Raw genomic sequence first — 13,339 nt, 5'->3', positions numbered from 1 at the left:
CTCTCTCTCTCTCTCTCTCTCTCTCTCTCTCTCTCTCTCTGTTGGCCTTTAATTCGTTAGCTGGTAGCTGTCTATATTTTTTGGGTTTGCTTGGTAGTATTGAAGGGGATTGCTTGCTTCTGTTATATGGTATAATATGTCAAATGAGCAAAATACGAAGAAAGGATGCTGGTGGTTTCAAGGTGCTGCTAGTGACCTGACAGAGTGAGTCATGTTTGATGCTTTGTTGCAAAAAATGATGCGCTAGATAAAACAATGAGTAATGCAGGAATTGCATCTAAATCCTTCAGCTTAATAAGCTTTCCAACAGTTGAGCTAATATGAAACTGACCAATAATGTCTTTCAAGCATCTATACTGAAACGCCCTTCTTTCATGCATCATGTCCATATGCTTAGAGGAAGGTATGTAGTTCTTCAAAGCAAACAGAATTCACAGGATGGAACAGCAAGCAAGACCTCTAAGCCAAAATGGCTTGTAAAGATACTTAATTGATTAAGTCCTGAACCTTAAGCTAAGCATCATCCTCCTTTGCATGTTGCTTCATAGGACAGCTAAACCCACTTTGAATATTGGGAAATTAACCCTTTACAGTACATGGTTTTATGTGCGGATGCACATTTTTGTATTTATCTCCCCAACTCAATACTGTAACATGACACATTAGAGAAGCACTCACTGTGTGAGATTTTTCTGTGCGCTTGTAGTAAATAAGATTGGTACTCAGTGTTTATCTACTGTGGCCTTTCTCATTAGAAAATCCTTGTGAAAACCATACAAGAGTAGGGCCCCTTAACTCATTCATTTATGTAGGTTATTTACAGCTGCTGACAGTGATGACATCTGCACAGCTATAAAATACATCAATAAGGCAAGGCCATGGACAACATTGATGGGTGTTGGCTGGGGATATGGTGCAAATATGCTAACAAAATACTTGTCGGAAGTTGGAGAAACAACACCTCTTACAGCTGCAGTAAGCATAGACAATCCTTTTGACTTAGAGGAGGCCACAAGGTCCTCCCCTCATCACATTGCCTTGGATCAAAAGCTTGCTAGTGGACTTGTGGACATACTGAGATCAAACAAGGTAAGTGATTGTATTAGAGATTGCAGTTATAAAAAAGGAATGTTTCTTTTCTTATGCTTTAACTAGCATCAGTAATTCGCTCCATATGAATAACTTCTTCCTAATAGGAATTTATGTGAAATGAATTCTGTAGGAACTATTCCAAGGCAGAGCAAAAGGCTTTGATGTGGAGAAGGCTCTTTCTGCAAAATCAGTTCGTGAATTTGAACAAGCAATATCCATGGTATCTTATGGTTTTGAGGCCATAGAAGACTTCTATTCAAAATCTAGCACACGTGGTGTAGTTGGGAAGGTGAAGATTCCTCTTCTCTTCATACAGGTACATGCCCTGTACTTATATTGCAGGTTTTTTTTTTTTTTTTTGAGTTTTGCCTGGACAAATTGTTTCTTAGTAATTTTTCTGTCACTTCCTTTTAATTCTCTAAATGCATAACTTAAAACTTCTAAAAACTGTCCTTAAGATGTCCTGAGCTAACTAAGGATGAGAGACATGACTTGCTGATATGGTCCTAGTTTCTTCTTAGTTTACTGCAATAGAGAGAGCAGTAAAGCCAACTTACATGGCTTACAGACTGCTATTAAGTTGGGCTGTTCAAGCTCATGAATAAAACTAGAAATCTTGCTGCTCAAGTTTGGCTGGTCTATCTCATGAGACTTGTGAGAAGGTATCTCACGCGCATGCTCGTGCACAAACACATGCACAGATAAATTCTTACACAAGTATAAAGCTGAAGTTGCACACTTTTCTCTCTGGAGAATTTAAGCATATACTTGGTCTTCTATCTCATGTTAAATAGGCCCAATAGTTGCAGATTTATGTACAGTAAGATAATATGCATTATTATCTCTAATTGGCACTACTTTGCAAGCCAGTTACTCTGCTGGTCTTAGCTTGGTCAGTATTTAGCAGAAATTTGCTGCTCCTAAAGAACACAGAGAAGACAAAAAAAATCTAACTAGATGTTGTTCTGTAATTTGTTAGAATGATGATGGGACAGTGCCACTATTTTCCCTTCCACGTGGCTTGATAGCAGAAAATCCTTTTACAAGCCTCCTTTTATGCTCTTGCTCACCTTCAAGTGTTATTGGCCATGACAGAGCTGCAATATCTTGGTGCCAAAATCTTTCAATTGAGGTAACAGCTGGATTCTTTCCTATTTCACTTCAGTTAGAAATGGAATTCCTAGCTGAGGTTTGTTTCGAGAATTGGATAGTGCTTATTCTGTAAAAGGCATGCTAGTGTAGAACCTTGTTTGCCATTTCTAAAGTTAAGTTTACATGGGGTATACTAAAGCAAAATCAAAGGTTTTTTTTTTCTTTAAAAAAATTGTGCTTGAGAGATAGCTTATCTATGTAGAAAACTATTAAAAGGATTTTAAGAATCCCCTAGTTGAGGGTTGTTTCCAGCAGTTAATGGTGGTTGTGCATTGTTAAAAGAAACCACTACTAAATCTGATGCTGGTTCTGCTGTTTAATATTCACTTTTCCCATTGAGATTGGTTATGCAGTAAGAAGTGTGAATGAATTTTATCTCATTCAAGCTTACAAGAGTACTTTATTAACCAATCTTCAATTGAAAAAAGTGAAAACTAAATTGCAGACCAACTTTGGACTTGAGCTACTGGATTACTTTGTTAATGTCCAATCTAGACGAATGATCTACAATCTCGTAAGGTTTACATATCTGAAATGTTCTCAAAACTAGTTATGGAAGAACTATGATTAGTAAAAGGGATATCCAATACTAAACCAATTATTACCATCCTTAATTAACAAAAGCCTTTGGCTTTATTTATACCGTTGCCCATTTATGAGCAAAGCATCTTGGTTCTGATACTTAATTACATTGTGGACAGTAACCCTTAAAACAATCTAATTAAATAAAAACAAATTTAGAATATTAACCATAATTAAATAAGAAACATAATTAAAATAACACTAAGCTATTAATCTACTTAGAAAGATAAATATAAAATAAATATTAATTCTTTAAATATCAAGAATAGTAATTTTTATAATTTTTCTCTGCATGATTCTCACCTATCTAAATATTTCTACTGTCATTTTTTTAAAGTATAAATGCCTGTTTTAGGTTTATCTTCCTCAATAGGTTTGTTGTTAAAGAGTTATTTTATTCCTAACTGACCTATCTAAGTGTATGACATTGCAATGATGAATTTGAAGGAAGATGCTTCCACATGTTTCTTTGAATCTTTTTTTTCTACAAATGCAATTCAATATTTTGTTATAAGTGTGAAGTGATGCTTTCTAGTTCTTAAATAGAGGAAACTAAGGTGTGAAACATAAGAATAGAAATAGCCTAGAGGAAATTGAGGATCAAGATGAAGAAATACATTGAGAAGTTAATCGAATGGGATAGGGTAGACAGAATATTAACCAAAAAGACAAACTTAAGAGAGAGACAATGGATAATAAAACACTAGCAAAGATGATTCATCATCATTTATCTATATTTACTGATAGCTACTAACTTTTATATAGGCGTTAGTCACAATTAATAAGAAAAATTATAAAAGAAATTTAAGGTATTCTATATTCTTAATTGCTTAAAATCTAAACCTAAAAAACCTAATAAAACTAACAAACAGTAATAATAATGACAAAAAAAATTCTTTAATAGACAGCTTAGTCCAAATTAAGACCTTTTTGTTCTGCATTGTTTCACCTCACTTGGTGAAAACTCGACTGAGTTTTGAAGTGGTGAAATATCAAAATAAGAAATACTTGAACATACTCCTCAGAATCTTCAAAAAATTGAGGTTTTTTTGATAATCTCCATAAAAACATCAAGTTGACCAAAATTATAAGTTTCATAGGATCCTAAACCAATGAGATAAAATAAAATCATCCTAAAACAATTTGCTTAATATAATCATCATAAACAATAACCACTTCAATAGTAGCGTGATGTGGGACAAGATAATTGGAAGGAATAAATTTCTCAACATCCTTAGCATAAACAGAGCAAAATTTAACAAGAGCAAATATTTTTTTGAGCTACCATTGGTGGTTTGAGAAGAACTTCAAGTTTGGCTCGTTTAGTTTAGAAGATGCCTTAGTTGAAGATTTTACACTCTTTTATATATTATTATAGAGTATCTCATAATTCTATAACCTCGCATATAAATCGAATACATACTCAATACTCATCCAACAAAGATTATCATATACCAACAACCATGTAAAGAGTTTTTAACACAAACAACCTCTTCAAGACACTTAGTAGCTACAAGCTTGATTATACAAAAATATATTAATACTTTCTACCCATCTGTACAGACCAAAAATTGGGTATAAATACATCATAACTGACCATGTAGATTATATGATAAATTGTAAAAAAATATTTATCAGACTCTAGGCCAGGTTATTACCTTTGACTTTGATAGGCATTGAAATGAGTTTCCAATGCAAATATGATAAAATTAAACTGAAAATACAGATAAAACAAACTAGAAGTTTGAACCAAAGGAAAATCGGTCTGTATATGTAAAGGTTCGGAATCTTAAAGAAAATGATTTATAATTTAAATGCGAAAACAAATAATAATGTTAGGGTTTACATTCCTTACGCAATAAATTAAATTGCCCAATAGAATTACGGGAATGTCCTTTTTACGTGATTCATAAAAAATAAACGGTAATTAAAGAAAAACGAATAAATAAATATTTTATAGCAACTTTCACTAGCACTTGAAGGGAGTGCGGGAGGTGAACTACTCATAACCCTCTTACTGATCGGGATCTGAATATTGGTTTTCTTGATATGAAATGATTAATGAAAGGATAAGTTACACTAACTCAGTAAAAATATCACACTAATCACTGATACGGAAAACCGAAGGTTGGTAAAAATAAAAAAACAACTAATGGAGCCCTTGCTTTAAGTAAATATTTTTAATTTCAAAACTTTTTATTTGATATTTACCGTTACAGTTTTTCCCAAAATCAACCTATGAAAACGATTAACCAAAAGACATTTCAATTTCATGCATAGGATCAATAATCTTTCCTTTTAAACCTATTTACTAGGACCCCTGGGGTCCATAAGGATACCCTTTAGTCATGGATCCAGTATTAAGATTTAACAATTAATCCGGTCGTTCCCATACCCTATCCGATAATGGGTGCAAAAAAACATCATTACCTCGATACCCTGTCCGATATGAGAGTGAATCATATCCCCCAAAATCTTTTCGGTATGGGACTTTTAATTTAATTTTATTAAATTATTTGAGAAAAATAAGTTATGAATGAAATCGAAAGCAATTTTGAAAAAGAGGGATGAAATTTTGAGTTCGGGGGATATTTTTGAAAGAAAAATTGGAAATAGAGGAGTGAAAATGTAAAAAAAAAAAAAATTCAGCCACGTGGGACGGCCCAGTCAACAATTACAGCGAACCAAAGCACGCCACGTGGCGAACATGCTGATATCAGTGCCATGCGGGAGGCCACGCAGGCGATCCGCGGGCCCAGCGATTCGATAGCCCAGCTTCAATCCCGCACGCGTGTACGACTCAGATGCATTCCCTCCTTAGGCGCGATCAGACAGACAAGATCAATCGTGATGAACAGTACAGATTCGCCCACGCAATCGGTCTAAACAGGCAACAATCAGACGACTCTTCTCGCTCCACGTCGACACGAATAGATAACCCATATCGACGCGAGATAAGTACATAAACATCGCGTCGTAGCAGAACCCCTAACCCTAGCTGCACCTGCCCTTGCTGGAGAAGGACCAATCACCGGAGAAGGAGAAAGTCCCCCGGCCGTTGTTGCACCAGAGCCACCGTCGACGGCCAAAAAAGGTAAAATTCTTCTCTTCTCACTCGGAATTCGATTCCGAGCCTTCCTATAGCCATATCGAAGCAAAAGAGACAGCGGATAAGACAGAAACCGCGGGTAAAGCCCGGCGTAGCCGCCGTGGCCGAAACTCTGAAACTCTTTTGATGAGCCCCTTTTTGTTTCCAATTTCACACAATTTTCTGACCATCTTGTTCATCGTCCTTTTCTGTTCAAATTAGTCAAAAAAGAAACTCTAACCGCGAAGGAGAACCGGCAGAGCCACCGCACCCAAAGACCCCATCCCACGCCAATAGATTCGGTTTTTTGTGATTTTCCGGCCGATCGAGTCCCTCTAACGTGTTTTTCCGCACGGATACATGTAAAACCGGCCAAAATCGGTCAGGCCGAGATGAACTGCCGCCGTGGGCAGTGGAGCCGACGCCGGAGCACGGCAGCACCGCTGTGCCAGAACCCTAAAATTGGCCGAAAAGAGTTTTCAACACCGATTTTGAGTTTTTTGGGTATTTTTAGGTACGTGACGAGTATTTTGGATTCCCGCGGAAAAAATTCAGGAAATCCGGGAACTGTTAGGAAGCGTAGTAGATAACACATCATTTCAAAACACCGATACGGATAAAAATCTCTCACCCTATTCTCGGTTACGGTAAATTGAAAATTAATAATTGATAATTGTATGTTTGGCGAAAAGTTAAAAAAAGTCTAAAAATATTAAAGGTCACAAGTGGAGTCGAAACCAGTTAGTTCACATTTGTCTTGATTCTTTGTTTATTTTCCTATATTGCTTATATTTGCTTACTATTATACTATGCATAATTGAATTGATAGTTTTTATGGTCTTTTCGATTGTTTGGTCATTTGGTTCCCTCTGCATCGTCTATTCAGTATTCTGGTTATTTGGTTACGCTAAACTATATCGTTTGTTTAAGTGTCATCTGAATTAATATGTTATATGAAATGAGATGTTGATGTGGTTTAGTGGTTGTTTGGATGATGAGAATCTAAAAAAATAAAAACTTACTGGGCATCCTGAGAAAGGATGAACGGACCCGGTACATAGGAAACTCTACCGTAAACATTATCTCAGTCGAACAGGGTTTAATTATTTTTATAAATAGAAAAATTGACCCCGGGCCAAATTCCGTGATTGGGTATTATAGTACAGGCTTGAACCAGACTGGTCATATAAGGGGTAGACCAATCAAGATGAGCAACTAAGCCCACGCATGGCAAAAGGAGTGCGATTGCCATGCGTTAATATCCAATGATTGGTGAAGGTGGAGCTTCGAGCTACGATTTCTTTTATAAGCTTGATTGTATGGATGGCTAAGGTAATTGACAAGGTAACTGGGGATGGTCAGTACGCCTTTGTGGGTGGTAAACTGATCCTTGATGCGGCTTTGGTAGCAAATTAAGTGTTCGATGAGCTGATCTATAGAAAGAGGGAGGGGGGTGCTATTCAAGTTTGATATCGAGAAGGGTTATGATCATGGGAATTTGAAGTTTGTTCAGTGTATGCTTTGTAGGATGAGTTTTGGTATGAAATGGAGGAGATGGATGAAGACATGGAGGAGAAAACTTATGATCAGTCAGCATATCTTTGTGGTTGGTAGACAGATCCTAAATGTGGTTTTAATAGCAAATGAAGAGGTTGATGAACTGGTCTACAGAAAAAGGAAGACTTATGATCACGTGAATTGGAGATTTGTTGACTGTATGCTTTGTAAGATGGGTTTTAGTATGAAATGGAGGAGATGGATAAAGACATGTATTTCTACCATTTCTTTTGCAGTTTTGGTAAATGGAGGCTCGTTTTCTTTCTTCTGAGTCTCTAGAAGATTGAGGCAAGGGGATCTTATCTCCTCATTGCTCTTCATATTGGTTATGGAAGGTTTGAATGGTATGTAATCTAGAGCAAAGGAGTGTATACTTCTTAGGGAATTGAATGTTGTGTTAAGGGATAGGGTGGAAGAGGTAACTCACTTATTCTTTGCTGATGACACTTTGCTCTTTTGTTAACTGAATAGAGGAGTCTTGCTGAACAACCATTGTATTCTAATGGGTTTCCAGGCAGTATTTGGGCTTAGCATCCATCTTGCCATGTCTGAGATGGTAAGATTAGGGTCTTCTGATGATGTGGAGGGTTTGGCAAGGATCCTTGGTTGCAGGTTGGTTAGTCTTCCAATAAAGTACTTGGGTTTATCTCTTGGTACTAAATCCGAGGAGGTAAGGGTATGAGATCCAATAGTGGATAGCTTTGAGAAGAGACTGACTGGTTGGAAGAGGGTTATACTATCTAAGGGTGGAAGGCTGATGCTCGTAAACGTACCTTGGGCAACCTTTATATATACTATATGTCTTTGTTGTCCATTCCGAAAAGTGTGGCCAAGAGGTTGGAAGCCTTACAGAGCAGATTCCTAAGGGGCAAAAAGGAGGGATGTCAGAGATATCATCTTGTGGCATGGAGTGAGGTCAAAAGCCTTTATCACTTAGTGTCTTGGGTTTATGGTCCTTATATGAGATGAATGAGGCGTTGCTGGGTAAATGGATGTGGATATTATTGACAAAGGAGAATGCTTCGTGGAGGAGAATAATGATATTGATAATTTTGGCTCCCTCACTGGATAGAGCTCAAGACCATATGACAGAAGTCTATGGAAGAAATTTTTCAAAGAAAAGCTAACTTCCTAGAGTGGAAGGTGGGAAGAGAAATAAAGGGAGGTTTTGGGAGGGAGGTGGCTGGAAGGGGGCACTTTGATGGCATGTTATCCTCAAATTTATGCTATAGTAGAACAGAAAAATATTAAAACCTGTGACTCTCTTGTGGTGACTAGTAGTGGGGAGAAGAAGGGCAGGTTTTGGTTTTGAGATTTCTTAATGATTGGCAGATTGGTGAATATGAGGAGTTACTTCAGAAATTATCTTGCATTTCATTGGATGATAGCACAGACTCTCCCTTGTGGAGGCTAGTCGAGAATGTTTGAGAAATTACTAGTCGAAACTTGTAATCATATGTTACTGTGCTGTCCGGTGGTTTACAAACTATGGATTATGATTTATGGGCTGTTGGGTGTATAGTGGGTGATGGTGGGTTTAGCGAGGGAAGAAATTTGAGCATGGAAGGGCATTAGAGGCCGAAGTAAACAGATGGACTTTATTCCATTCACTATTTTTCGGGTTGTGTGGAAAAAGAGGAACATAAGGGTTTTTGAGGGGGTTGGTGACACTAATAGTTTTGATATTTTGAAAAATAGATGGTTCCAAACCCTTAGTTTTTTGTTACAGGGTCATCTTCTAGGTACTATGGAGGATTTTGTGGAACTTGTTGATATGTTAATAGATTTGTAAATGTTATAAATGGATGGCATTCCCTTGCTTATTTTAATACATATACACTTTTATCTCAAAAAAATAAAAAAATAAAATTATATGAGAAACGGATAAATAGAGATATGCGAAGGAAAATTGGGGATCAAGGTGAAGAAATAAGTAGAAATAGACTGAATATTGCTCTGAACACTAAGTGGTTGTGGCGATTTTTATTGGAAGAGGACAGACTTTGGAGAAGGGTTATCATGGTAAGATGGGGTGAGCTGTTTGACAGAGAGGGAACTGGCAGAATTAATAAACAGCATGGCCTGGGGTTGTGGAGAAAAATCCTAATGGACTGGCGCTGTTTTAAGGCTTGCAACCAGTGGAAGATCGGCCGTGGGGATAAAATTAAATTCTGGAAGGATGAGTGGATTGAGGGGGGATGTCTTATGAGCCATTTTCCAAGAATTTTTGAGATATCTCAATCCAGGAACATGGTGGTTAAAGAAGCCTATAAAGAGAATAATGGCAGCCAGACTTGGGAGGTGAATGTTTACAGAAATTTAAAGGATTGGGAGGTGCAGGATTACATAAATCTGCTGAGTTTGCTGGAAACACAGGAGCTGAATGATATTGGTGACAGGGTAATTTGGAAGTTGAGTCAGAATGGGCAGTTCTCTTCAAAATCCTATTACCATTACCTAAGGGCGAAGGGCTGGTTCAGATATCAAGTACCCGGCTAAATAAATCTGGAAATCAAAAGTGTCTCCAAGAATTGCTTTTTTTGCATGAGAAGTCAGTAGAGAATGTATCCTAACAATTGACAAGCTGAAGATGAGAGGGCACTACCTGGTTAGTCATTGTTATCTATGCATGAATGCTGCCGAATCATGCAACCACCTATTATTATGGTGTCCAGTGACTTATGAGCTGTGGAGCATGGTGTATGGTCTTCTAGGGGTAAATTGGTTAATGGCAGATACTGTTGGGGAGGAATTATGGGCCTGGGGTGGTATGAGTAAGGAAAATGTTTGTATTGGTTTAATTCCTTTAACTGCTTTGGATTATTTGGAAAGAGAGGAATCTTAAGACTTTTGAGGGTAAAGAAAATTCGATGCATAGATTAAGAGATAAAGGTGGTTTCACTTTTTTTTATCTATGTTTATGAGCGTGACATAACTAGTGATGAAAATTTTGAGTTTGTCATTGATATCCTAACTAGAATGTAAATCATTGTACATGGTTGGTATCCCTTTTGGTACTGTGTGAATATATACTTCAAACTTTTTATCTCAAGAAAAAAAGACTGAAGAGGATAGGTTAGATAGAATGATAACTAGGAAAAAAAATACAAAGAGAGGTAACAGAGAATAAAACCTCACAAAGAAGTCTTAATTCATTATCATCTATATATATTTGCTTATAGATATTATTCTTTATATAGGGATTAGTTATAACCAATGAGAAAAATTACAAAAGCATGTATTAAAAAATTCTCAGCTCTTATAATACTTAACAATCTACCTAAATAGGTACTAAAATATTATAATGCTTAATATAACTTAAAACCTAATAATAATACAAAATAGTAATAATAATTAGAAAGAATTTCTTTAGTATAAAATTCATTCCAAATTAATATCTTGTTTGCATCACCAATAAACTAGTATGTTACTTTATCATTGAGACTCACATTAATAATAATTTAGTGTCTCAAGCATTGGTAGATTTTTTCCAATTACCAACCAAGGTACTTTCTGAACCTTACACACTAGATGGTAGTATCAAAATAAGTGCATTTTGTCACGTTCATTTTCTATCAAATTGATCTTTTGCCCTCATTTTTATCAATTCTTGCACCTAATGCACTAGATGGTCATGTCAAAATAATTTATTGGAAAATCTTACAAAAATGAAGAGTATTATGATGTGATTGATGTGAAAGCCTGTCATTTATTGTCAGGATACACTTAAAAATTTAATGTTAATGTCCTTTGCAGTTGCAAAATAAATGTTTATGGAGTTTATGGGAATGGTGAGGAACTTATTTTGTGAGGCAATTCATACATAGCTTCCCAAATAGATAAGTGAACTTATCAGCTAGTCCGAGAAGAGTTCACCCAACAGGAAAGGAAATCCAATACTAAATTAATCAATGCCATCTGTAACTAAATAGGGAAAAGAATAACAATTGGTAGCCATAGTATGAATATAATTAAAATGATACGAGACTACGAGGCTATGTAGGAATATAAATCTAAAATAATTTGATGTTTTAAATCATAATAGTAGCTTTTCTCTGCATCAATTGGACAAGATGAAATGTATTGAACCATTTTTATAGACCCTAAAATGGCTCTTTTTCAACCATTAATTTCAAAGGTCCTTTTAGAATCTGCTTTGCAGTGCTTAGTGAGAGAATACTTGTTTAGTTTCATACTGGAGTTACCAATTTTTTTTTTTTTTGATGATTAATTTTCTTCTGGTTTATACTTTGTGGAAATTTGATGAAGTTTAACCATGTATTGCAAGTAATTTCTGACTAAAGTGGTATTGGCGCATCTAGTGGCTCACAGCAGTGGAACTTGGACTTCTAAAAGGTCGTCATCCTCTTTTGAAAGATGTAGACGTTGCCATTAACCCTTCAAAAGGCCTAAGTCTTGTGGAAGGTGTAGCATCTGGTAAGGATGCCAAAGTGAAAGATCTCTTGAATCTTAGCCAACCAAAAGCTGTAAATGGTTATGCCATAAATCCTATGCCAGGAACGCTGGAAGATAGTGATACTGCTATAAGCTTTCGCTTTAGACCCAGAGGAGATTCACAGGAAGACATGGAATTTAAAAACAAACAATCGCAGAGACTGGATAACGTTTTAGTTCCACAGGCGAACTTTGATGAATCAGAAAGGGTCCAAGAGAATGAAGCGAGTGCAGAAGATAGTGAAAGAGGACAAGTGCTACAGGCAGCACAAGTAATTATGAATATGCTTGATATGACTATGCCCGGCACTCTAAGAGAAGAAGAGAAGAAGAAGGTAATTCTGAAAATTTCGCAAATTTTGTTTTTACATCACATGCCTAGAAAGCTTTTATTTAAGTATTTTACTTATCATGTAATTGTTTCTGAATATATTTATTTCCATTATATAATGAGTGTGTTTTATGAGCATCAGATTTGACGCCGATTTTGGAGTTGATGTCTGTCTTTTCTTTCCCTGTCCTTTACTGCATTTAGAGTAAGAGATAATGTTCGTTGAACTGTGAAAAGTATCACCAATTTCATTATAATTTGAAGGATAAGTGCATATATGATTTCACTTAGAAGATATTTTTCCATTTCGATGTATGGTTTTCTTTTTTGGTTTGGCACTGCAATTCATAAACCTCAATCATTAATTTCGTAAGTCCTTGATCAACCTCCTTAATGGAATCCTTTACCTGCTGCATTTTCTGTTGCTCTATCGCGATCAACTTTCCTTTGGACTAAGTTTTTGATGCTATGAAAGCATAGGTTTTACCGGATTCTAACGACTCTTATACCAACTTGTCAGGAACCTTGCTTATGGTTTATGACTTATTGGCTAAACAGAAAAGGAAAAAGAGAGAAATTTGAATGGGAATTTTGAATTTGAAATTCCTTATGCACTCTTCCCTCTGGAGAGCTGTTTATATAGGCAAGAGGATGTGCCTTTCTGTTAGACGCGTCTATTGGTTACAGTGGAAATGAAATAAAGATGGAAACAAGAGTTTTATTGTTGAAGTACAAAACTACTCCCTTCCCTCACACATATTTCCCATTTTGCCCTTCTTCCTCTGATACACCTTCAGTGGCTTCCTCACACATTGTCAACAAATCTTTTGGTTATCCTTCTTACCCACTTTCAACAGTGAGATGTTACCTGAAGTTATTAAGTCTCTGATTTTTTGAAACCTCAGTTGTGCATGCTTAGTATAAATTTGGTAGAACTGATTCTCTGCCAGAAGAATTGTATCTTAACTAAGTCGGGCCCGGTACACACCATTGTCTACATCACCCAATTGCATCAATGTAAAAGAACTTCCACATCAATTCCACCTCTTCATCTATTTTAGTACATTGTAACTTTTGGCAAC

The 13,339-nt window shown here is 36.3% G+C and overlaps 1 protein-coding gene across 4 annotated transcripts in view; it reads left to right on the top strand.

Moving 5' to 3' along the window:
* Positions 1-13,339, top strand: part of LOC110812031 (alpha/beta-Hydrolases superfamily protein) — a 33,449-nt gene that overhangs the window by 865 nt on the left and 19,245 nt on the right. Inside the window, exons 2-6 of one of the 4 annotated variants that reach the window (XM_088207248.1) lie at positions 813-1,089; positions 1,223-1,408; positions 2,072-2,224; positions 11,794-11,908; positions 11,990-12,261. In XM_088207248.1, the coding sequence (XP_088063374.1) occupies positions 813-1,089; positions 1,223-1,408; positions 2,072-2,224; positions 11,794-11,908; positions 11,990-12,261 (1,003 nt within the window). Of the gene's footprint in view, positions 1-812; positions 1,090-1,222; positions 1,409-2,071; positions 2,225-11,793; positions 12,262-13,339 lie in introns of all 4 variants that reach the window. The other 3 variants (XM_088207247.1, XM_088207250.1, XM_088207249.1) reach the window with 3 other exon arrangements.

Source organism: Carica papaya, chromosome 7, assembly GCF_054855325.1.
Source record: "Carica papaya isolate Zhongbai chromosome 7, ASM5485532v1, whole genome shotgun sequence".
Lineage (NCBI taxonomy): Eukaryota > Viridiplantae > Streptophyta > Magnoliopsida > Brassicales > Caricaceae > Carica > Carica papaya.
Note: the sequence above shows the minus strand (reverse complement) of the source record. Positions and strands in the feature narration are given on the sequence as shown.